The following is a 26,415-nucleotide window of genomic DNA, read 5'->3' as shown; positions in this document are numbered from 1 at the left end:
TTGTACTGCCCCTTTACCTAACTTGACTCCATTTAGGTAGTAATCTGCCTTCCTGTTCTTGCCACCAAAGTGGATAACCATACATTTATCCACATTAAACTGCATCTGCCATGCATCCGTCCACTCACCTAGCCTGTCCAGGTCACTCTGTAATCTCCTAACATCATCCTCACATTTCACCCTGCCACCCAGCTTTGTATCATCAGCAAATTTGCTAATGTTACTTTTAATACCTTCATCTATATCATTAATGTACATTGTAAAAAGCTGTGGTCCCAGCAGTGATCCCTGCGGCACACCACTGGTCACCGCCTGCCATTCAGAAAGGGAGCTGTTTATCACTACTCTTTGTTTCCTGTCAGCCAACCAATTATCAATCCATGTCAGTATTTTGCCCCTAATACCATGTGCCCTAATTTTGCTCACTAACCTCCTATGTGGGACTTTATCAAAGGCTTTCTGAAAGTCCAGGTACACTACATCCACTGGATCTCCCTTGCCCATCTTCAGAGTTACATCCTTAAAAAATTCCAGAAGATGAGTCAAGCATGATTTCCCCTTCATAAATCCATGCTGACTCTGACCTATCCTGTTACTGGTATCCAGATGTGTCATAATTTTGTCCTTTATAATTGACTCCAGCATCTTTCCCACCACTGAGGTCAGACTAACTGGTCTATAATTCTGTTTTCTCTCTCCCTCCGTTCTTAAAAAGTGGGAGGACATTAGCCACCCTCCAATCTGCAGGAACTGATCCTGAATCTATAGAACATTGGAAAATGATCACCAATGCATCCACGATTCCTAGAGCCATCTCCTTCAGTACCCTGGGATGCAGACCATCAGGCCCCGGGGACTTATTAGCTTTCAGACCTAACAGTCTCTCCAACACCATTTCCTGCCTAATATAAATTCCCTTCAGTTCAGGTCCTTCAGCCACTATTACATCTGGGAGATTAGATCTGTCTTTACTGGGGAAGACACGAGCAAAGTACCAATTCAACTCTTCTGCTATTTCCTTGTTCCCCATAATAAGTTCACTCGTTTCTGTCTTCAAGGGCCCAATTTTAGTCTTAACCATTTTTTTTTTCTTTTCACATACCTAAAATAGCCTTTACTATCCTCCTTTATATTATTGGCCAGTTTACCTTCGTACCTTGTTTTTTCTATGCGTATTTCCTTTTTAGTAATCCTGTTTTGTTCTTTAAAAGCTTCCCAGTCCTCCGGTCCTTAACTTCCCTCGTCAGCCACGGCCACCCCTGCCTCCCCTTAGGATCTTTCTTCCTTTTAGGAATTAACTGATCCTGCACCTTCTGCATTATACACAGAAATACCTGCCATTGTTGTTCCACTGCCGCCCCTGCTAAGGTATTTAACCATTGAACTTTGGCCAGCTCCTCCCTCATAGCTCCATAGTTCCCCTTATTCAACTGAAATATTGTCACTTCCGATTCTACCCTCTCCATTTCAAACTGCAGATTGAAGCTTATTGTATTGTGGTCACTACCTCCTAATGGCTCCTTCACTTCGAGGTCCCTGATCAAATCCGGTTCGTTGCACAACACCAGATCCAGAATTGCTTTCTCCCTGGTAGGCTCCAGCACAAGCTGTTCTAAGAATCCATCTCGGAGGCACTCCACAAACTTCCTTTCTTGGGGTCCAGTACCATCCTGATCCTCCCAGTCTACTGCATGTTGAAATCCCCCATAACAACTGTAGTAACATCTTTGTGACAGGCCAATTTCAGCTCCTTATTCAACATACATCCTACATCTAGGCAACTGTTTGGGGGCCTGTAGATAACTCCCATTAGGGAATTTCTACCCTTAGAATTTCTCAGCTCTATCCACACCGACTCTACATCCCCTGATTCTAGGTCCCCCCGCGCAAGGGACTGAATATCATCCCTTACCAACATGGCCACCCCACCCCCTCTGCCCGTCAGTCTGTCCTTACGATAGCACGTGTAGCCTTGAATATTCATTTCCCAGGCCCTGTCCACTTGAAGCCATGTCTCAGTTATCCCCACAACATCGTAACTGCCAATTTCCACGAGCCACAAGCTCATCCACATTATTTCTAATGCTTCGTGCATTCATATATAATACTTTTAATTTGTTACTCCCCTCACCCTTCCTGTTTAAACGTAGCTGTGTTGCAGTAACAAACCTGCCTGCCAAAATGCTGGTCCCTAACCTATTAAGGTGCAACCCATCCCTCTTGTATAATTTATTCTTACCGCTAAACATACTCCAGTGATCCAAGAATTTAAATCCTTGCTTCCTGCACCAGTTCCCCAACCACACGTTCAAGTCCATTATCTCCCTGTTCCTGTCCTCTCCAGCCCGAGGAACTGGAAGCAAACTGGAGATAACCCCCCTGGACGTCCTGCTTTTCAGCTTTCTTCCTAGTTCTCCGAAGTCTCGCTGTAGTATGTTCCTCCTCTTCTTCCCGACGTCATTTGTGCCGACATGCACCACCACGTCTGGCTCTTCACCTTCTCCCTTGAGGATTTCCTGCACTCTGTCTGTGATGTCCTTAATGCTGGCACCAGGAAGGCAACACGCCATCCTCAAATCCCGCCTGTTGCCGCAGAAACCCCTTTCAGTCCCTCTCACTATGGAGTCCCCTATTACCACAGCTCTGTGTGATGTCTGACTCCTTGGCTCTGCCTCCACGCCAATTTCTGATTGGCGGACTACAGAATCTCCTGTACACAAAAAGCAGGATAAATCTAACCCAGCCTATTACTGCCCCATCAGTCTACTCGCTATCATCAGTAAAGTGATGGACAGTGTCAGTAACAGTGCTGTCAATAACCTGCTCAGTGATGCCCAGTTTTGGTTCCATCAGAGCCACTCAGCTCCTGATCTCATTACAGCCTTGGGTCAAACATGGATAAAAGAGCTGCATTCCAGAGGGGAGGGCAGTGACAGCCCTTGACATCTAAGCCACATTTCGAATGTAGCATCAAGGAGCCCTAGTGAAACCGGAATCAATGGGAATCGGGGGAAATTCCCTGATAGTTGAAGTCATAGCTCTCACTAAATAAGATGGTTGTGGTTGTTGGAGTCAATCATCTCAGCTCCAGGACATCTCTGCAGGAGTTCCTCAGGGTAGTGTCCTAGACCCAACCATCTTCAGCTGCTTCATTAACGACTTTCCCTCCATCACAAGGTCAGGAGTGGGGACTGCCAATGTTGTACCTGCAGTAGAAACAAGTTCAGGAAGCTTTCCTTTCCTGACATCCACCTGGGGGAGTAACAGTACTGTTTACAGAGAGGGCCAAGTCACAGCAAGTTCATGGCCTCATGTCTTCATCTAACCTTGTACATTACCTGCTGTAGGAGTGTTTGATGGAGACAGCGTAGAGAGAGCTTTACACTGAATCTAACTCAATGCTGCCCCTGTCCTGGAAGTGTTCAATGGGGACAGTGTCAATGCAGATTTAATTTCAGTTTAAAAGGAGTAGAAGGATCTTTACTCTGTATCTAATCCAATGATGGATCTGTCCTGGGAATGTTTGATAGGGACAGTTTCTAGGGAGCTTTCCATTCAGCTGAAAAGAGGGAGCTTTCCTCTGTATCTAACCCATACTGTCCCTGACCTGAAAGTGTCTGATGGAAAGAAAGCTCTACTTTCAGTTAAAAATAATAGAGCTTTGATTTCAGTTTAAAAGAGTAGAGAGAGCGTTACTCAATCTAAACCACGTGCAGCACTTGTCCTGGGAGTGTTGATAGGAATGGTGTAGAGGGAACATTACTCCATGATCCAAGTTGCAGCATTTGCTACTGTCACTGGGAGAAGTACACATTTCACTGGATTACTGCGCAATCCTCATGTCTATTACCTTGAAGGGACTGGAACAATCAGGAAGGTCAAGCAGCTTTCAGCAGCAGCTTGCTGGCTGCACCTTTGCTGTTGAAACAACAGGCAGCTGATCACAAACTAGGATTTGACGTGATCAGAGAGCGTAAATGCAGACTGTAAACAATATTTCTAAATCAGCGAGCCCTCCAGACATATTCATCTCCTGTACTGCTCTGGGTTGGATTGTTTAATTGCAGAGTGTAGGATCAATCTGAAGGATCACAACATGCGAATACCAGAACGTGGAGTTATTGCTTCCTTGGAATAAATATCAAGGGCAAATCAAGGTCATTTCTTTGCCTCACTTGGTCAACTCCTTCCTGCCTTGTGATGTGGAACAGTCATGGGGCGGGGAAGGAGTAGGGAAGGTGGAATGAGTACCCCTCAAACATGGATTGCCCTACATACGCACCTCCACCCCTCAGAACTAATGTTTCTTGTTGATGACCTAATGAAGGTTTCCAGCTTTTGCAGCTGATGGATTTTTAAAAAAAATGTCCATCTGATGCCAGATGGAGTTTAACGTATTCCCCTCCGACAGCGCGGTGCCCACCCCCCGCCTCAGCGCCGACCCTCCGACAGTGCGGCGCTCCCTCAGCGCCGACCCTCCGACAGTGCGGCGCTCCCTCAGCGCCGACTCTCCGACAGTGCGGCGCTCCCTCAGCGCCGACCCTCCGACAGTGCGGCGCTCCCTCAGCGCCGACCCTCCGACAGTGCGGCGCTCCCTCAGCGCCGACCCTCCGACAGTGCGGCGCTCCCTCAGCACTGACCCACCGACAGTGCGGCACTCCCTCAGCGCCGATCCTCCGACAGTGCGGCGCTCCCTCTGACAGTTCATTGACCTTCTAACAATGTGGCACTCCCTCATTATTGCCACCCATTGTTCTATAGCTCATGGACTCTGGTCCTGGGTATATTTGCTCACCTTGATAAGCTAGAACAAAAATAACCTGCTGTTTGGTCAGCACAGTGACTTCCATTGCAGAGAATCTGTAAGATCAGCAAGACATGGATCTCTCCCACAGCCTGTCAGCATCGGAGGTGATAGAGGCATTGGCAGGAGTTTGATCCAGTAACTCACTCAGGATACAGACTGCTCATTCTGCTGGTGTTAAGCTGGGACTGACCTGATTGCAGATTCATGGCTCATTGACAACTATTTCACAACTGGAAATAGGAGCATGATGATTTTTCCAGGAGGTATTTATTAAACACCAACCACTTTGCAATACTGTGGGAAATCCTCAAGAGAAAAAAGCAGTGTTACAATTAGCTGTGCAATGTAAGGCGAATGTTATGTATCCCCTCTCCTGAACCCCAACCAAATGGACAAAGGCCTAGTGTGCATACAGCGAGGAGGCAGAATGCAGTGCAGTGCAGTTGACACTACCCTCGCTGTGAGCAGACTCTTGCCACTGACTGTTGAAACAAGGCTGATGCCAGAGACCAAACCCATCCGGTGATTCAAGTGGAAAGCATTTTCAGGGCAGGAAGAAAAACAATTTAATCTTTCAAGAAAGTTAAACATTGCCCATTTCACTGGATAAAGTGCATGACTGCGCAAAACCGGCTCAATGTGACATGATTTAGAGGTGTGCAAAGTTTAGAGGGGTGTGGACAGAGTCAATGGGGAAACCGATTCCCCTTAGTTGAGGAGAGAATAACCAGGGGGCACAGTATGAAGGAAGGAGCCGGAGGGTTAGCAGGGGTTTGAGGATGGTTTCTTTCCCCACCCAGAGGCCAGTGGGTATCTAGAACTCACTGCCTAAAAGGGTGCTAGAGACAGGATACATCAAGCCATTACAGATGAATGCTTCAAATACCACAGAATCCAAGGTTATAGGCCAAGTGTTGGAGACGGGGATTAGAATAACTGGATGATTGAGTATTATAGATCCAAGGACCCTTGTCCAAACTGCAAACATCTCCTACTCATTGACATTGTGGGAAAGGGTTCTCCCCATTGACTCTGTCCACACCCCTCAAAACTTTGTCTGCCTCAGATCCCCCCCCCCCCTCAGCCTTCTCTACCCTAAGGAAAAGAACTGCAGCCTATCCAGTCTCCCTTCATCACTGAATCATTGCAGCCCAGGTAATAACTTTATTTCTCAGTCCTGCTGCCTTCAAGGGTCGATGGACACGTAAATGACCTTCTGATCCTCCACTTCCTCAGCTCCGATCACTCAGTCTATTCCTTGACCTTGTTCATCTCCCAAAATGCATCACCTCTCACTTTTCAGGGTCCAATTCCATTTGTCACTGTTGTCACCTGACCGTCCAGCCTTTCTGCTCCTGTAGTCTCAGGCTTTCCTCCTCACTATTTAGCACACTGCTGCTAATGTTCCTGTTACCTGTGAACGTACTGATCATCCCCCCCCTACAATCAGTCTCCATCATTAATGTACACGACAAACAGGAAGGGACTCAGCACTAAGCCCTGCAGCGTGCCACTGCACACAAGCGTCCTGTCACAATAACTCTCTCAGACCAGCATCCTCTGCTTCCTGCCACAAAGCCAACTTTGGATCCAATTTGCCAAACTGCCCTGGATCCCACAGGCTCTTAGCTTCAGAACCAGTCTTCCATGTTTGACTAAAGTTCATGTAGACTATGTCCATTTCATTACCCTCAGCTCCACATCTCATTACCTCTTCGAGAACTTCAACCACGTTTGTTCGACATGATCTTCCCTTTCAAAGCCACACTGACTATCCTTATTTAATCCTAGTCTCTCCAACTGGAGGTTAATTCTGACCCTCAGAATTCCCTTTCCCCCACTACAGCTGTTATCATTCACTGGTCTGGAGCTTCCTGGTTTATCCCTACTACCCTTCTTGAATGATGGTACCACATTAGATGTCCTCCAGTCCCCCCGAACTCCTCCTGTAGCCAGAAAAGATTGAAAATTTAGTCGAATGAATTGCTCTCTCAAACACCCAACATAAAAGTGATGGGCAGCAAGGCATTAGTCTCTACTATACGATAGTTCCATATCTCCCATCAACTCAGCCTCAGGGTTCATTTCAACAATGTGCATAAAATCTATTGCAACCAATTGTGTGCTCAATGGCTGTCAAGCCTTGGGTCTGCAATGAACACAAGTCCTTGTGTGTGAATTGCAGAAAGCTGTATGCAGCTACAGCAGGTAATAGGGAAGGCATTGGTATTTACTGCTAAAGAAATAAAATATAGGAGTAGAGAAGTGTTGCAGCAACTGTACAAGGCATTAGTGAGACCGCATTTGGAGCGTTGCATACAATTTGGTCCCCTTACTCAAGGAGGGATGTATTTGCAGTGGAGGCAGTTCAGAGGTGATTGACCAGATTGACCCCAGAGATGAAGGGTTTGCCTTCTGAAGGGAGATTGACCAGTTTCGACCTGTACTCTCTGGAGCTAAGGAGGACGAGAGGAGACCCTTTTGAGGTATAGAAGATGCTAAAGGGGATTGACAAAGCAAGTGGCCTCATGTGAGGGAATCTACAATACGAGGTCATAGTTTTAGATAAGAGATAGCAGATTAAAAACAGAGATGAGGAGAAAATTACTTCTCTCAAAGGATTGTGAATCTGTAGAGTTCATGCCCTAGAATGCTGTGGACACGGAGATATTGAGTAAATTTGAGGAGGAGATAGACAGATCTTTAACTCGTCATAACTTGAAGGGTTATGGAGAGCAGTCAGGAAAGTGGAGTGGAGGTGCAGATGAGATCAGCCATGATAGTGTTAAACGGCAGAGCAGACTCAAGGGGCTGAATGGCCTCCTCCTAACCCTAGCTCTCATGGTCTTCACTTGATTGGCTCAAACACAGCATGAAAAATCAGGAATGTTACTGACAGATGGGAAAGAGCATTAATGTCTCCCCCACTGCAAGGTGACTGAATGGTTGGCAGGTTTTGAAGGGGAATTGCATGTGCTGAGAACAACCAAGGTTGTAGCTGAACAAGGTGAATAATCAGCGGTACTAATCTGTCTCTGGCTGCTCTCAAACTGGGTCACAGAGACTGGTGCCGCACTCTGACAGTTTTACTGCACTGTAACTTGACATGATACAGTGATCGGTTGATGGGCCCACGACCGAGATAATCAAAGCCCTGATCCTAAATACTACGCAAGAATGCTCAGAAGGATAGACTTAATAAAATTAAACTCAGAAACTGGAGCATTACTTGAGTCACATAGGTTCCTAACAGGGAAAATAACCCTGTCTCTAGAACTTGGGTTAAACATATAGTTAAATTCTATTTTCAGACAAATAATTTTTGTTGCAACCAACTATTCCTTAGGATTTCCTCCTGGATGAACATATTTATCCTGTTCTGAAGAAGGGTCACCAGACTTGAAACCTTAATTCTATTTTCTCCTACAGAGTCTCTCCAGTAATTTCAGTTTTTATTTCAGATCTCTGCAGTTCTTTGTTTTAGTAGTCTAATGGGGTTGGGAAGTTCTGAATAGAAAGTCAGTGGGATATTGTGAGATGTCTGAGATGTTGTGCTGAGCTCTAGTTAGACACAGTCTATAGTAACTGTGGGGGTGGGAGTTGGAGTCCTAATAGCAAGCTGGGAGCCAAGATGTGGAGGTGCCCGTGTCGGACTAGGGTGGACAATGTCAGAAGTCACATAGCACCAGGTTATAGTCCAACAGGTTTATATGAAATCACAAGCTTTCGGAGCATTTCTCCTGCATCAGGTGAAGTGAAGGGGCAGCACTCCGAAAACCTGTGATTTCATACAAACCTGTTGGACTATAACCTGGTGTCGTGTGACTTCTGACCATGTTGCGGAGGAAGTGTCATCAAGTAGCTATAGGAGTCTGGTCAATAGCCCAGAAATGGTGATGGAGAGGTCAAGGCAGGGAAAGGAGAATTGGAGATGCATCATGTGATGGTGACAGAAAAGGTAGAGACTAGAAGCAAATCAGTCACCGTTTCCATTTACAGGCAAGAGCAGGAAATGTCACTGAAACAGTCAATGTACCCAAAAAAAAGATGGAAGAGATATGACTGGGACTGGAACGAACACTCCAGCTCTTACAGAAAGGCACAAAGCTTGGTGTTCCCTGGGAAATGGCATTAATTAGAGAAAATGGATAAAATTAAAGCAGCTGTACTGGTGAAAATGTTGACCAAAGGTCACACAGCCAAATCATTAACTTGGTTTCTCTCTACAGACACGGTCAGAACTGCAAACTATTTTCTGATTTCCAGCAGCCACAATGTTTGACTTTTCTCAAATAACGGAGTCAGGATTTGGGCACAACCCTCTCCGAGAAGATAAACTGATTTTGGAGTGCCCACTAGACAGACGGAGCAGAATGTCACTGCAGTTCAAAGGGTTAAACCGGAGGACAGTTTGCTTGGCATTAGCCCGAGTTCAGAATGTGAAGGGGCAATCTCTTCAAAACATTTAAATTGTTCAAAAAGATTTGATAAGGTAGATAAAGAGAAAGGTTTGCCTCAAGTCCCACTCTGACTCCAGTGTTAGGCCATTCAGGAGTGAAATCAGGAAGTGCATATTCTCACCAGGAACCAATGGAAATCTGGAACTCTCCCGCCTCAGGCGACTGACTGTGTGGAGTTTGCACATTCTCCCAGTGTCTGCGTGGGTTTCCTCCGGGTGCTCTGGTTTCCTCCCACAGTCCAAAAGACGTGCAGGTCAGGTGAATTGGCCATGCTAAATTGCCCGTAGTGATAGGTAAGGGGTAAATGTAGGGGTATGGGTGGGTTGCGCTTTGGCGGGTCGGTGTGGACATGTTGGGCCGAAGGGCCTGTTTCCACACTGTAATGTAATCTAATCTCCCAGAAATGCTTGGAGCTGCTGGAGTATTCACACCTTCAAGATCAGCAGTTTTTCCCTTTGGAGGGAGTACTGTAAAAGGATTTGAGATACATATCAGTCTCTGACTGAACAACAGACTTGGAGAGTAAATGGTTCATCTTCAAACAGTGAAGGGGAGGACTTGACTCCCAGCCTTACACCCCTCTGCCCACCATAAACTTTGGAATAAAGTTATAATGTGGAAGCACAGAGACGCACAACTTGGGAGTGAATGTCACGCTGGCTGGGTTGCGTTGGCAGAGATCAGTTCAGGGAGCGTGAAGGATTGGTATGCAGGACTGCAAAGGAAACCAAACAGAAGTGTTCCTATTTTTAAGGTGGTTAAGCATTCAGTGACGTTGTTAATGGGGCACAGGTGAGAGTACAAAGGTGATGTATTTAAGAAAGAAGAATAAAGACAGGTAATGTAAACTAAATGGCAGACTCCAGTGGTGATGGAGACAGAAATACTTGAGTTCACACACATTAATCTTTTTAAGTGGGAGCTAAAAGGATAAGCTGGGTAAGTTATTAAAAAGCATACAGTACAAGATACAAACCCAAAGCAGTTATATAAAACCTTCATAAATCACTTGTTAAACCTCAGCAAGATTAGATGTTCAAGTCTGGGGAGAATATCATCTGACTACACAGATAGATAGTAGGAGTACCAATAGCCCAGATCAGGCTAATTGGCCTATAATTTCTGCATCACTCCCTTCTTAACCAGGGCTATTACATTAGCAATTTTCCCTGACTCCACCCCCATCCACCCATTGTACTCTTTGCTACCTTTTCCTACCCTCCTCTCTGACCTGTCACCCCCAACCCCACTCACCTATTGTACTCTATGCTACTTTCTCCCCACCCCCACCCTCCTCTCATTTATCTCTCCACCCTTCAGGCACTCTGCCTCCATTCCTGATTAGATTAGATTACATTACATTACAGTGTGGAAACAGGCCCTTCAGCCCAACAAGTCCACACCGACCCGCCGAAGCGCAACCCACCCATACCCCTACGTTTACCCCTTATCTAACACTACGGACAATTTAGTATGGCCAATTCACCTGACCTGCACATCTTTGGACTGTGGGAGGAAACCAGAGCACCCAGAGGAAACCCACGCAGACACGGGGAGAATGTGCAAACTCCACACAGTCAGTCGCCTGAGGCAGGAATTGAACCCAGGTCTCTGGCGCTGTGAGGCAGCAGTGCTAACCACTGTGCCTCCGTGCTGCCCACTAATGAAGGGCTTTTGCCCGAAACATCAATTTTCCTGCTCCTCGGATGCTGCCTGAACTGCTGTGCTTTTCCAGCACCACTCTAACCCACTGATTCACTATCAATGCCTCCACAAGCTCCTCAGTTATCTCTTTCAGAACCCTGGGCTGGAGTCCAACCAGTCTGGGAGATTTCCCCACCTTCAGACCCCTCAGTTTCATCAGTACCTTCTCCTCAGTGATGGCCACTACACTCACTTCTGCCCCCTGAATTTTGTACTAGACCTTGAATTGGGGAATGAGCCTGGCCACGTGATTGAAGTTTCAGTGGGGAAGCATTTGAGATAGTGATCATAGTTCCATAAATTTTAAATTAATCATGGATAAAGAGAAGACTGATCCTTGGGTGAGTGTTAAATGGAGGGAAGGCCAATTCCAACAGTATAAGGGCAGGCACTGGAGAAATTAGGCTGGGGGCAGCTGTTTGAAGGTAAACCCATATCTGACACATGGGAGTTTTTAAAAGGTCTGTTGATCAGAGTTCAGGACCAACATGTTCCTGTGAGAATAGCAAGAATCAGGAAGCTTGGAGGATGAGATATTGAAAGTTTAGTCAAAAAGAAAAAAAATGGTAGCATACATAAGATTTTGGAAACTGATATCGGTCAAGGTCCTTGAGGGATATAAAGGAAGCAGGAAAGAAATTACAAATAGAATTAAGAGGGCTAAAAGGGGCCATGGAATATCCTCAGCAGGTAGAATGAAGGAGAATCTCAAGGCAGGAGGGCGGCACGATGGCTCAGTGGTTAGCACAGCTGCCTCACAAGGCCAGGGACCCCGGTTCAATTCCAGCCTCGGGTGACTGTCTGTGTGGAGTTTGCACATTCTCCCCGTGTCTGTGTGAGTTTCCTCCGGATGCTCCAGTTCCCTCCAGTCCAAAGATGTGCAGGTTAGGTGAACTGGCTGTGCTAAATTGCCCAGTGTTCAGGGATGTGTAGGTTAGGTGCATTAGTTAGGAGTAAATATAGGATAATAGGGCAGAGAAATGGGTCTACGTTAGTTACTCTTCAGGGAGTTGGTGTGGACTAGTTGGGCCGAATGGCCTATTTCCACACTATAGGGAATCTATGAAATTAGGAGTATTAGGGTAGCTAGGGAAAGGATAGGTCCACTCAAAGATAAAGGATGAATTCTACGCATGGAACTAGAGAAAGCGGGGAGGTCCTTAATGGGTATTTTGCATCGTTATTCACTGAGAAGGACATGGATGATGGGAAGATTAGGGAGGGGTATAGCGATCTTCTGGGGCATGTCAATCTTGAGGTGGTAGTGGTGGTGCTGGATGTCTTGAAAAATATTGAGGTGGATAAGTCCCCAGAGCCTAATGGATCCACCCCAGGATACTGAAGGTAGTGAAGGAAGGATTCACTGGGACCTTGACAGAGACCTTTGTATCCTCTTTAGCCACAGGCAAGGTCCAGAAGAGTGAAGAATGGTCAGCTACAGGAATAATCCAGGAAATGAAAGGATGGACAGGCATACGTCAGTGGTAGGGAAATTATTGGAGAAGATCCTTAGGGACAGTCAGCACGGCTTTGTGCAGGGGACATCTTGTCTCACAAATGTGATTAGAGTTTTTTGAGGAAGTGATGAAGATAATTGGTGAGGGTAGTGGATGCAGTCTACATTGACATTATTAAAGCATTTGACAAGGTCCCTCATAATAGGTTGGTCCAAAAGATTAAGTCACATGGGATCCACTGTGAGCTGGGAAGTTGAATACAAGTTGGTTTGCCCATAGAAGCCAGAGGGTAGTTGTGGAGGGGGGTGTGCCTGTCTGGAGGGCTGGGTCCAGTGGTGTTCCACAAAAATCAATGCTGGGACCTCTGTTGTTTGTCAAATAAATAAATGATTTGGATTAAAACATAAGTGGTCTGATTAGTAAGTCTGCAGATGGCACAAAAATCGGTGTAGTTGTGGATAGTGAGTAAGATTGTCAAAGGATACAGCAGGATATAAATGCAGTTGGAAAGCTGGATGGAAAATTGAGAAAGGGATTCTAAACTGGACAAGTGTGAGGGGGAGGTATTTTGGGAGGTCAAATGCAAGAGGAAAGTATCCAGTAAATGGCAGGACCCTGCATTGATATTCCGGGGGATCCTGAAGCACAAATCCATTGCTCCCTGAAAGTGGGAACCCAAGTGGGTAAGGGAGTAAGGAAAGCATATGATAGGCTCGCTTTAATTGGTCAGGGCATGGAGGATAAACGTTGGCAAGTTATGTTGCAGTTGTATACAACTTTAGTTAGGCCACATTTGGAGTATTGTGTGCAGTCCTGGTAGTGACTCTCGCGGCTGGTTGAGAATGTTTTGGAAATGGTACAAAGTAGGATTAGTGGGATGTTTGAGGAGAAAGTGAGGTCTGCAGATGCTGGAGATCAGAGATGGAAATGTGTTGCTGGAAAAGCGCAGCAGGTCAGGCAGCATCCAGGGAACAGAAGAATCGACATTTCGGGCATTAGCCCTTCTTCAGGAGGGCTTCTGAAGAAGGGCTAATGCCCGAAACGTCGATTCTCCTGTTCCCTAGATGCTGCCTGACCTGCTGCGCTTTTCCAGCAACACATTTCCATCTTAGTGGGATGTTGCCTGGTTTGAGCTTTGTTGGCTACACGGAGAGGTTGGACAAACGAACTGTTTTCACTACAGCGTCAGAGGCTGAGGGATGACCTGGTAGAAATGTATAAAGTTATGACAGGCATAGATAGGGTGACGTATTTTGGAGTATTTTTACAAGGGGTAGAAATGTTAAATACTAGGGGCATATGTTTAAGGTAAGGGGGGGTTGGGAAGAGAGAGGTATTATGGAGATGTGGGAGGAATGTTTGTTACACAGAGGGTGGTAGGTGTCTACAACTTGCTACCAGGGGAGGTGATAGAAGCTGATATGGTAGTAATGTTTTATGAGGCATTTAGACAGACATGGCCAGGCAGGGAATAGACAGATATGGCCCACATGAAGGCAGATGGGTTTGGCTTAGAATGGTCAGCATAGACATGGCGGATCAAAGGGTCTGATCCTGTGTTGTACTGTATTGACGAGTAGCCCTTCCTCATATTGATATGATTGGTGATGTACACTTTGACAGTGCTGGGAAAAGCATTTGAGAAACTATTGAATGTTGTAATAGAGAGACAGTGAGGGCATAGAACAAAAGAATTGAGAGCTGAGGCCTTTTGACCCCTTAAATATAATCCATTGTTTAACAAAGACCATGGCTGATCAGATGATGATCTCAACACCACAATCCAAACTACTCCAATAAACTCATTCCATCATTTATTCAAAAACGGATCAAGATTTGGGGAGAGCAGGTCCACTCATGATCCTGAGAGAAATAAGTTCGCTATATCTCTGCCTGAAATGGGTGACCTTTCATTTTTAACTGTGCTCCTAGCCTGAAAGACCTCCACACATCCTGTCACATGGAAGTGTCTTTTATTCAAGGATGAAGTCTAAATGGACTGAATGAGTTCCTTCATCCATGACTACCTGGTGATGTTTGTAAGCTGGCAAAGAAGCAGGGTGACTGGCCTCCAACCCATGGTCCATGTATTACTGGGTGAGGTATGAGGTGCCAACAGCTGGTATTACAGACCAATGACTGATCCATGCTTAAACCCTGCTGCCACTCCAGTCTCGACTCAGGGAGGTGGGGGGGTCAATCCACACAGGTAAGGTGTATACTTAACTTCTCTGTGCAGACAGAGGGTGGGAGTGTGAGAGCGTGTCCGCGAGACAGTGCAGTTGGGTGACCAGCAGATTTGGTGACCTCCACTTTAGACATCAAGATATCAGGGTCAGAGGAGAAAAGGCAGATACAGATTAGCACAATTTAATGATGCAATGTCACTTTACACCTCCGGCAACTCAGTAATGACAAGTAGGACAAGAGGTTTATTCACTGTGCATTTCAGTTGGTACTCCTTCAGAATTCCACTATTACTTAGTCAGGTTAGAAGATCAATTGGAAACTCAGGCCAGGCTTTCACAATAACCTCCTGCTTTTATTGCTTAACATTGGGCTATAGTTATCTCCTTTATTCTCATAGGAAATGCTGGGGAACCTCAGCAGGTCTGGCAGTATTTGTGGAGAGAGAAATAAAATTAATGTTTGAGTCCAACAACTCTTCAGAATATCTTCATCCCTGTTCTGCGTTTGTCTATGTATCCTTTCCTAACACACTTGTAGGAGCACCACACAAAGTCATTTCAGCAAACCGAGGCCACAGTCAGACAGAACGCTCCGGGATCATGAAAACTCTCATTGCTGTCAGCTAATCTCTGGCCCCTCTTCTGAAAGTGCTGATCCAAGTACAGCAGCTCAATCAATAATACCCATTCCCCTCTGGTGTCTCTCGTGTGTCCATTCTTCACAGGTCACCCTGATAAGCAGTGTCAACAGGCCAGGGAAAGCAAGTACAATTCAACCCTTCTCTAACCCTAACGGTCCGTACAATTGAGGTCACTGGACAGAGATTAGGAGCAGACATCTCAGTACCAGCACATACCAGATCCTTCTTGTCACCTTGCCTACCATCAGGTCACTCAAATAGAGATTGAGCCTCCGACCCATGTGCATATGGCCTGTCCCCAGTCACACTGTAATCACAATCACCATTCTGGTCCAGTGGAGAAACGAGAGAGGAGATATATTAGTGATAACGTTAAATAGCCTGTTGGCAATGTCACTAGGAAATCAGATGTGGAGGTGCAGGTGTTGGGCTGGGGTGGACAAGGTCAGAGGTTGCATGACACCAAGTTATAGTCCAACAGGTTTATTTGAAATCACAAGCTTTCCTTCATCAGGTGACGTAAAGGAGCAGCGCTTGGCAAGCTTGTGATTTCAAACAGACCAGTTAGACCACAAGCTGGTGTCATGTAACTTCTTAGTAAATCAGAGAGAGCCGGTAATCATCCTGGAGAATTGGATTCAGATCTCACCACAGCAGCTGGTGGAATTTAAACTTGATAAAAAATCAAGAATTAAAAGTCTAATGAGAAAATTTTATTTAAGTAACTGCAATTCAAATTCAAATTAATTCAGAGAGAAAGAAAGACTTAGAATCTTACTATATGTGAAAGAAATATTCTTGAATGCAGTCCCTGCACGAATGGAGGAAACATGGCTGCCGATTCTGACACAGCAAGATGCACAAATTGCAATGTGATTCCACAATCTCAGTTTCGATGATTATGATTAAGGAATAAATACTGGCTCACAACAGCAGGAGACCTCCCCTGATCTAGTCAAAGGAACTATGATCTTTTACATTCAACTGAGGGTAACTAGCCACTGGTTTAATATCTCAGCTGGTAGCATCTCTGACAGCGCGGCGCTCCCTCTGCACTGACCCTCTGACAGAACAGCGCTCCCTCTGCACTGACCCTCTGACAGTGTGGTACTCCCTCTGACAGCGCGGCGGTCCCTCAGCACTGACCCTCTGACATTGTGGTACTCCCTCTGACAGCGCGGTACTCCCTCTGACAGCGCGGCAGTCCCTCAGCACTGACCCTCTGACAGCGCGGCACTCCCTCAGCACTGACCCTCTGACAGCGCGGCAGTCCCTCAGCACTGACCCTCTGACAGCGCGGCAGTCCCTCTGACAGCACAGCGCTCCCTCAGCACTGACCCTCTGACAGCGCGGCAGTCCCTCAGCACTGACCCTCTGACAGCGCGGCGGTCCCTCTGACAGCGCAGCGCTCCCTCAGCACTGACCCTCTGACAGCGTGGCGCTCCCTCTGCACTGACCCTCTGACAGCGCGGCGCTCCCTCAGCACTGACCTCTGACAGCGCGGCGCTCCCTCAGCACTGACCCTCTGACAGCGCAGTGCTCCCTCAGCACTGATCCTCCGACAGCACCATGCTCCATCAGCACTGACCCTCTGACAGCGCGGCGCTCCCTCTGCACTGACCCTCTGACAGCACGGCACTCCCTCAGCACTGACCCTCCGACAGCGCAGGACTCCCCCCACACTCCACTGACAGCATTATCCTAGATTGCAGTCTCTAATATGGAATTGAGCCTAACCCCATGAGCTCCTAAACCAGAGGGGAGTATTAGTCCTCGAGCACCTGCTGAGAGTATTTGTTGTTTCTCATGGTACTATGTATAATGCATTGTTAATTAGATATCCAGCAGCAGCGTTTCAAAGGGATGGCCTGACGAACATCTAGTGTTAACTGTCTCACTCTCCTAGCTAGGAATAACAACTGGACTGATATCTGGCCCATGCGCATCTCCTTTTGAAAAGCTTGTCAGCATCATCTAAATGTTTGCCACAGCATGGACCAAGACTGCCAGGAAAGAAGTGCAAACTGGGAGGGCGATGGGAAAAAAAAAAGAGTACGCAGGGAAATATTACATATCTGCATTACTCCACAACACACAAAAACACTGTGCATAGCAGTTTGCAATTACAACACAAAGGGTCAAGTTGTAAGTTTTAGCAATGAATCCAGCTTTGTATTAGTGGTCACCACAATCAGCTGAACTTTAAAAAAAAAGTGTGTTACAGATTCAAATTGCAATACACAATAGGATGAAGGAGCCCTGGGAAAGAATTAGGAGGCAGTAATCTAATCAGATAAACTCCGTATCAGATTACTTTCTTTAATTCTCTTTTGGGTATTTGGTTTGTGGAATAATCTACTTACTGATCTCATACCTGCACTCACAGATGAAATTATTCTTTGGTAACTTTAGCTTTGCTGTCCAGCGTATGGAGCTTTTATTTCAGGATTACTTAACAATTTAAAAATGTCTTTCTACGTTAATATTTCTAAGTTGCCAGCCCTCAAGGTGAGTTCCTGTTGGAGTGCTACAGCATCCCATTGCCCAGAAGCTAGCAAACAGTCATTTCAGCGTACTGAAGGAAGATCAGACGGATGGCAGAATTTCACAGCGCTCTTGGTCGAGGAGACCAGGTCTGAGTGCAGCATGGGAAAGCACTGTGCCAGGGTGTCACTGGGCATGTCATGAATTGTATTCCCTAAAGGAAAATCCTGGCACACTGTTATCATACACAAGCTAAGGCAGCAAATGGAAGATCCAGCAAAGTTAGGGAAAAAAGTTGCTTAAAATGCCTCAAGATAGTAAACTTAGTCCAAGATTATCTATAAATATTACTGCAGAAATAGAAGCAAAAACTTAAATGGATATGAGAAATGAATTAAACTTGAAACAAATGCCAGCATCAAAATGGCATTCAAAAATAAATCAAGCAATATTTAGAATATTTACCTCTCAGGACAGGTTGAAGCAGGATGAGGTTGCACAAATTAGAGTTGAGAGTGTGGTGCTGGAAAAGCACAGCAGGTCGGGCAGCATCCGAGGAGCAGGAGAATCGACATTTCAGGCATAAGCCCTTCATCAGGGATGCCCCTCTTCACAGCATTCAAAGCACAGGTTTAAACAAAGTAAAAAAAGTTTGCATTTCTATACAGCTTTTGATGATCTCAAGATTTTCAAAAGCTTCTTGCAACTAATTAAGTAATTTTAAAGTGCAGTCTAATGTAAGGCTAAACATTATTAAAGTCTCTGACCAGGACAAAAGATGGAACAAGACTGCAATCCAGGCTGTCAGAAATTCAGTAAACAAAGGAGACAATGGCCCATTGTTAAGCGCAGTTACAAAACAAAGATAAGATTAGGTATCTTGCTGAAACAGTTCCGCTAACAGAACTAAGTGGAGTCTGGAAATCTGCTACACCACATCGTAAAGCTGCTTTCAGACATCTCTTCAGTGCCCCAGATTCATAGCCCTCGTTGCCTGTGCCAACACCTAACAGAGGCAGACCAGAGTTTCACCAATATTTCATTTTACTGTTACCAGCAAACAACGAGGCTACATTTCCCAAATCAGCTGCACAGAATGAGGGAGCTCCAGCACAACACAATCCCAAATACAGCATGCATTTATATCACAATTTCAACATCCTAAAAACACAGCAGGAGTGTAAATAAGGTAGAAACTGACATGGAATCACTCAAGGAGATGTTCAGACAGGTGATCAAATGCTGGGTAAAGGATGTAGGTTTTATGAATGATCTTAAAAAGAGAAAGAGGCACAAGGAGGTTTAGTGAGGGACAGTTTAAGTGGGGGAGTGCAGAGATCTTAGAGTTGTAGGGCTTTTAAAAACATATTTATTCATAGGATATGGATGTTGCTGGCTGCTCCAGCATTTATTTCATAGATTTAATTTCATAGGAGCAGGAGTAGGCCATTCAGCCCATCCAGCCTGCTCCGCCATTAAGATCATGGCTAATCTATCATTGTCTCAGCTCCTCCTACCTGCATTATCCCCATAATCTTTAATTCCCCTACCATGCAAAAACCCATCCAACTGTCTCTTGAATATATTTAATGAAGCTGCCTCTACTGCTTCCTTGGACAGAGATTTCCATAGATACACTACTCTCTGGGAAAAGCAGTTCCTCGTCATCTCTGTCCTAAATCTATTCCCCCTAACCTTGAGGCCATGTTCCCTAGTCCTAGTCTCACCCACCAGCGGAAACAACTTGGCTGCCTCTATCTTATCAATCCCTTTCATATGTTTCTGTGAGATCCCCTCTCATTCTTCTAAATACTACTGAGTACAGTCCCAGGCGGCTCAACCACTCCTCATCTCAGGAATCAATCTGGTGACCGCACTCTGCACCCTCTCCAGTGCCAGTATATCCTTCCTCAAGTAAGGAGACCAGAACTGCACACAATTCTCCAGGTGCAGCCTCACCAACACTTTGTACAATCACAGCAGAACCTCCCTGCTCTTCAATTTAATCCCTCTCGCAATAAAAGCCAATATCCCGTTTGCCTTCCTGATTACCTGTTGCAATGCAAATCAACTTTTAGCAATTCACGTATGAACCCTCCTAAGTGCCTCTGCACAATAGCATGCTGCAACCTTTCACCATTTAAGTAATACTATTTTAAGAATAATTTTAATTCTTATTCATCCCCCTTTGTATTCTCTTCGAAACTGATAAAATTATAACAGGACAAAATAGGGTAAACACAGAAAAGACATTCCTGATGACTTGGGAGTCCAAAACCAACGGTCACAGTCTAACGATAGGGGGTGGGTCATTTAGGACTGAGTGGTGAAATTTCTTCACCCAGAGAACAGGGAGCCTGGGGAATTCTCCGTCACAGAAAGCAGTTGAGGCCAAAACATTGAATGTTTTCAAAATGTAGTTAGATATAGTACTTACGGCTAAAGGGATTAAAGGGTATGGGGAGAAGGCAGAGACAGGAGAGTGAGTTGGATGGTCAGCCCTGATCAGATTGAATGACAGAGCAGGCTGGAAGGGCCATATGGCCCACTCCTATTTTTTACATTTCTACCCATACTCGCCTGAGGGCCATGAAGAGTCAGGCACATTGCTGTGGGTCTGGAGTCACAGCGTTGGCCAGATCAGGCAAGGACAGTAGGTTTCTTTCACTGAAGCTGAAAATATGCTGCTGGAAAAGCACAGCAGGTCAGGCAGCATCCAAGGAACAGGAGAATCGACGTTTCGGGCATAAGCCCTTCTTTCACTGAAGGACATTAGTGAACTAGCTGGGTTTTTATGACAATTAACAGCGGATTCATTAAGGTAGGTAAAAACAACGACTGCAGATGCTGGAAACCAGATTCTGGATGAGTGGTGCTGGAAAAGCACAGCAGTTCAGGCAGCATCTGAGGAGCTTCGAAATCGACGTTTCGGGCAAAAGCCCTTCATCAGGAATAAAGGCAGCATAGAGTACAATGGGTGAGTGGGGGAGGGGATGAAGGTGATAGGTCAGGGAGGAGGGTGGAGTGGATAGGTGGAAAAGAAGATAGGCAGGTAGGACAAGTCATTGGACTTGATTAAGTCAGCTTTTTGAACAGATTTTTACTGAATTCAAATGTCACCATCTGCCCTGCTGGATCCTAACCCATGCCCCCCAGGACATTAGGCTGAGCTCTCGATTACTAGCCCAGTGAAACAACGTCAAGGAACAGGAACATGTGAATTTTAAAGCTGAGGTTTTAAGCTGGACCAGGAGCCAACATGAATTACCAAGTGCTGGAGGTAACTAAGTGCAGCATGTGTGACACACAGCAGACACACACAGGACTGACCCTTGATCAAGATGTCCATTTGAAGACGACAAAGTGCAGTGGAAAACAACCTGCATAGGGAGGGATCACTCACCTCATCTACAGAGATTGGCAGGATTATCCGACTGAAAGAGAGGAAAAATAAATAAATGAATGTTTGAACTCAAACAGGTACCCGCCCCCACACAGGAGATTTACTTTCCAAATGTTCACACACTCGGCTGCATCTCGGGGTTTTTTTTTAAAACCAAGAGGACGACAATCAAACAGGCACATGTGTACACTCCCACTCACCACATCCTTCAGCCTGACATTGTGAAACCTGCCTTGAAACCACTGCCAGGACTTGCCCCATTGAACTATTTTTGCTCCTCCACCACACCCCACCCCCGAAAAAAAAACCTCTCTTCTGCTAACAGAGCAAAGGTGGAGACTGAGGGAGGGAGGGGGAAGATGGAGCGGAGGAAAACTCTCCACATTAGTCCACCTGGTGAACGTGTTCTCTCACTATCAGGCAATTCAGCCCACCTATGCAATGCCAGCATGTCAGAGCTGTCTCTTTATATCACCCTATTGGCATATCCTTTTTCCTTCCTCGTGTTTATCCAACTTCCTAAGTACACGTATACCATTCACCCTGACCCACCCCATAGAGGGTACATTCTGCCCACCAGTTTCCCCTGAATCCCGAGGGATTTGTACATGACTGATATAGATGAACTCTTCCCCTTGCCAGAGGTGCTACCCTGATCAGAGTCCTTCCACCATACTCTCTTTATTTCAGATTTCCAGGATCCACAGGATTTTGTGTGTGTGTTAGGCTTAAGGTCCTTTGCTCTGGACTATGCCACTCAGAGAACCATCTCTCCACATGGGTATTTTCAAACATGTTTTCATGGTATTTGGGTATCACTGGCAAGACCAGCATTTACTGCATCACCCCTAGCTGCCCATGAACTAATTCAGGGAGATCATTGCAGAAGGTAGTTAGGAACCAACCTCATGCAATGGGCTCAGTCACGTGTGGCCAGGATGCCCCTTAACTGACATCTGATCATTTGCACATTCTTGTGTCTGAGAGCTCACTGTGTGTAAAGAGACTGTGACATTTCCTACATTATAATAGTGGCTATAGCTGAAAAATACTTAAAGAAAGATTGTAAGGGGAGAGACCCAGCAGGTTTGGCAGCAACTGTGGAGAGAGAAACAGGGATAATGTTGAGTCCGATATGATTCCATTACTGTGAAGTGCTTTGAAATGACCCAAGGCTTTGAAAGGCGCTGCAGAAACGCAGGCGCTGGAAAAGCACAGCCAGTGACTTTTCCAGTGCTACACTTTTTGACTCTGATGGCCAGCATCTGCAGTCCTCACTCTCTCCACTGCAGAAATGCAAGTCATCCTTCGGTTTGTTTCTGTTCCTTTGATTACTGAGTGGCCAAACAAGGAGTGCACCCATCTGCTGGTGAGTCTCTGGCAGTCTGCAGAGTTCAGGAAGGCTGCAGTGTTACAAGTGTGAATAACAGAGGCTAATGGGAGAGGATCAGACAATGGGTTGCAAAAGGCGAGGTAGTGAGGAGGAGGCAGACAGACAGATTGACAGACACTGAGATAGAGGACACAAGTCTCCATTCCAACCCCCACCATACATTAGCAAGTGGCAAACAATCAAAATTGTACAGACTACTCAAGTCATCAGATCTGCTCTGGCCACTGCTCGACCCAGAGCCTCCCTATAGTAAACTACTTACAGACAGGAATTCACCATTGTTCACACGCTAACACCACGTTGCTCAGTTGTTGAAAGACCTGCATTTCTAATTAGAGAGAAACCTCAAACATGATGCTGCAGTAATGTAACAAGTTCAGGCAGTTTAACAAATAGCCAGTGAAAAGAAAGAGCAGGAAACCACTCAGCCCATCATTCAAAAGTATCACAGTGGATCTTCAATTTCATTGCCTCCATACCCCTCGATTCTCATGGTAACAAAACAAATTCCCAACCACCCCTATCTGCAACAACTGAGCAAGAGCCACATTCTGGGTCAAGAACACCAAAGACCCTCAATCCTCAGTGAGGACAATTCTCGCCCCTCATGCTGGAGCCTGCTTTATCATGAAACTGACCCCTAGCTCCATACTGTCAGCTAGGGGGAAAACAATCTTTCAGCACCTCCCCAAGCAAAATGTTATATTCCTCTACACCACCACAAACACTCCCAGCATGGGGTTAGATACAGAGTAAAGCCCTCTCTATACAATCCCCCAGACACTCCCCAGTGGATGGGAATACAGCCCGAGCTTATCTAGTTTCCCTTCATAGAGAAACTGCTGTAGAAACCCAGGCAACCTCCTGGTAAATCTCCAGCGGAATCCCCTCCAGGGTAATCACATCCTTCCTATAGTCAGGGGACCAGCACTGCACACAGTACTCCAGCTGGGGCTTAATCAAAGTCCTGTACAGCTCCAGCATCACCTCCCTGTTCTTATGTTTGCCATGACTAATAAAGGTAAGGGTCCAACATACCTTCTTAACCACTCTATTAACCCTGGACTACTGCCTTCAGGAACCTGTGGACAATTAGCCCAAGACGCCGCTGCTCCCCTGACCTTCTCGGTGCTTGCCAAGGACAGTAACAAGGTCTTTTTAAGAGTCATACTTCCGAGGTATCTTCATAGTGTCCTGAAGATCCAACTTTGGAAAGACCACCCCCCACCCCCCAACCCCCAACCCAAAACCCTCCTTAAGACTGAGGTTAGAATGGACAGGAGGGGGTTCTGGAACAGGGCACTGTTTCAGGAGGAGTGGCTGATCATTTAGGACTGAAATGAGAAATGACCTCACTCAAAAGGGTGAGAAGGTTATGGACACTCCATCATTGCAAGGGAGCGGAGAGAGATATTGTGGGGTGGGGTGTGGGGGAGAAGAGGGGTTGCTGGGCTTTTCCAGCTCCATACATTTTGGCTTTGTCCTTGCTTCAGGGCAGACAGAGGACTAACAAAATCAAGAGATGAAAAGGAATTAGACAATCAATTATACACTCAGCAAAGAGCAAAGAGGGCAGGGAATAATGGAAGGTGCTGTCAGTCTGTCAGTGGGGTGGATGTGGGGAGATGTTCGACTGCAGAGAGATGCTGCCCTTCTCCATTTCAAGACTGAATCTTTGCTGGAACGGCTGCTGCAGTACAATCTGACGTTGATCAGATTCTGGCTGTGACCAACAGTAACAGCAAGTACCTCAAGATGCACAACCTCAGCCAGCACACACTCAACTCTCCTTTTAAAAACTACAACTTAGCTTCCAATAAAGGAAAAGAAAGCAGGGACAGAACACGTCAAGAGTTTCACACCACAGATTCTGTGTATGAGTCAACTTCCAACTTTTGGCAGAGATTCAACATCCTCTGTAAATGCTCCAATAAATAGACCCATGAAATGATCTAGCAGAGTTTAACAACAGAGTACAGGCTAAGCAACAGTCCATTATTAAAGGATCATGGGGGACACATACAAGACCAACAGACCATAAGAAACAGGAACAGATTAGGCCATTCAGCCCATTAAGTCTGCTCTGCCATTCAATCATGGCTGATTAGTTTTTCAATACCATTCTCTCACCTTCTCCCCATAACCTTTACTTCCCCCTTACTGATCAAGAACAACTGTCTTAGACGCTCAATGACCTGGCCCCTCTGTGGCAATGAGTTCCACAGATTAACCACCCTCCGGCTGAAAAGCTCTCTCATCTCCAATCTGAAAGGTCTTTCCTTCACCCTGAGGCTGTGCCCTTGGCTCCTCGTCTCTCTTGCTGGGGTAAATATCAACTCCACCTGCACTCTACCCAGGCCCCTCAGTTTCATCGAGGCTCCTTCCTTATCCTTCTAAACACCATTGGGTACAAACAGCGTTCTCAACCATTCCTGATATGACAAGCCCTTCAAAAGACAATAGGTGCAGGAGTAGGCCATTCTGCCCTTCGAGCCAGCACCACCATTCATTATGATCGTGGGTGAGATCATTCCTGTAAATCTCCTCTGAACCCCTCCAATGCCAGCACTACTTTTCTCACATTTGGGACCCAAACTGCTCACAATATTCCAACTGTGGTCTGACCAGAGCCTTGTACAGCCTCAGCAGTACATCCCTGCCCTTCTATCCTAGCCCTCTTGAAATGAATGCTAAAAATTCCATTTGCCTTCCTAGCTGCCAACTGAACCTGCATGTAATCTGAACAGAACCCGGAACTGGGACTCCCAAATCCTAGCGGTTCCGATTTCTGAGCCTTTCCCCATTAAGGGAATAGCCTACACCTCCATTCTTCATACCAAAACGTATAACCTCACATTTTGCCACATTGTATTTCATCTGCCACTCCTTTACCCACTCACCCAGCATGTCCAAGTCGTACCTTTCCCTTTATGCATATATTTAATGAAAACATACACAATAATTGCCTGACTGATCCGAAATATCAGCAAGGAAGAACTTCCCTGCTCACTTGCAAAGCGATGCTCAAGGGATCTTCAGTGCCCACTTAAGCTGAGACATGATTTAAGGTCTTAACAGAAAGATCTGGGGTGGGGAAAGAGAAGGGAAGGATAGAAACAAAAGTACACGGGAGAGAAATTTATTTCCACATGGAACTGTAACCATCTACTCAAACCTTGAGGTCAAGTTGACTCTACAGATTAGCTTTACACAAACATTTTGCAGCAAGTTTGAAATAAATCATTAATCTCCAGGACATGAGCATCATTGGACAGACCATTCACTCCCTATCTGCTAGTTGTCTTGCAGTGGAGACAATGTCAGGGGACAGTTAAGAGTCAGCCGTGTTGAACTAAGACTGGAATCACCAATAACTGCAAACCAGATATCCTGCTGCAAAAAGGGCAGCCAATTCATTGCACCTTTACTCATTCTAACATTTTCAGACATGACTGCATTTGAATTGCCTCTCTCTGGATCACTCGCTGTCTCTAACGAAGAAAGATGTGGAGAGTCCTTTCTGGACAATGGCTCATGACTGACCTCTGCTCACTAACCAGTACATCACTGGGATCCACTTCCCAAAATGCAAACCGGACATTCAACAACCCAGTTAGTACACTGGCTGTGGAGTACAGTTCCACTTCTCCCACAGGCAAAAAAACCCCACAACAGCAAACGCTGAGATCTGACCTCCTGATCCTAGCCTGTTGTGCAGCTCTTCCTTTAATCAAATCACTCGTGGTTTATGCCTTCAGATGCCTGCACCCCAAACTTTGGAATTCCCTCCTAAAAGCTAGATGTCACGATAACAAGGCATTGGTAGTAATCTTTCAAAAGTCACTGGAGTCAGGGAAAGTCCCGGATGATTGGAAGA

At 45.9% G+C, this 26,415-nt stretch overlaps 1 protein-coding gene across 6 annotated transcripts in view; it reads right to left on the bottom strand.

Annotated features, from left to right (window-relative positions):
* The window catches only part of LOC122563876 (phosphatidylinositol transfer protein alpha isoform-like), a 32,391-nt gene extending 6,585 nt beyond the window's left edge, over window positions 1–25,806 (bottom strand). Inside the window, exons 1-4 of one of the 6 annotated variants that reach the window (XR_006315757.1) lie at window positions 25,796–25,806; window positions 25,537–25,543; window positions 24,711–24,712; window positions 21,146–21,176 (exon numbers count right to left, since the gene is read on the bottom strand). Coding sequence is in view for 1 of the 6 variants with exons in the window: in XM_043718080.1 (XP_043574015.1) it covers window positions 21,146–21,176; window positions 22,801–22,817 (48 nt within the window). In the remaining 5 variants the exon portion in view is untranslated. Of the gene's footprint in view, window positions 1–4,795; window positions 4,815–18,207; window positions 18,436–21,072; window positions 21,090–21,145; window positions 21,177–22,800; window positions 22,833–23,576; window positions 23,594–24,710; window positions 24,713–25,536; window positions 25,544–25,795 lie in introns of those variants that run through there. The other 5 variants (XR_006315758.1, XM_043718080.1, XR_006315761.1 and 2 more) reach the window with 5 other exon arrangements.
* Window positions 25,807–26,415: the final 609 nt, after the last annotated feature.

The sequence above is a fragment of the Chiloscyllium plagiosum genome, chromosome 28 (assembly GCF_004010195.1).
Source record: "Chiloscyllium plagiosum isolate BGI_BamShark_2017 chromosome 28, ASM401019v2, whole genome shotgun sequence".
Classification (NCBI taxonomy): Eukaryota; Metazoa; Chordata; class Chondrichthyes; order Orectolobiformes; family Hemiscylliidae; genus Chiloscyllium; species Chiloscyllium plagiosum.
The sequence above is the reverse complement of the archived record's forward strand: the minus strand, read 5'-3'. Positions and strand labels throughout refer to the sequence as shown.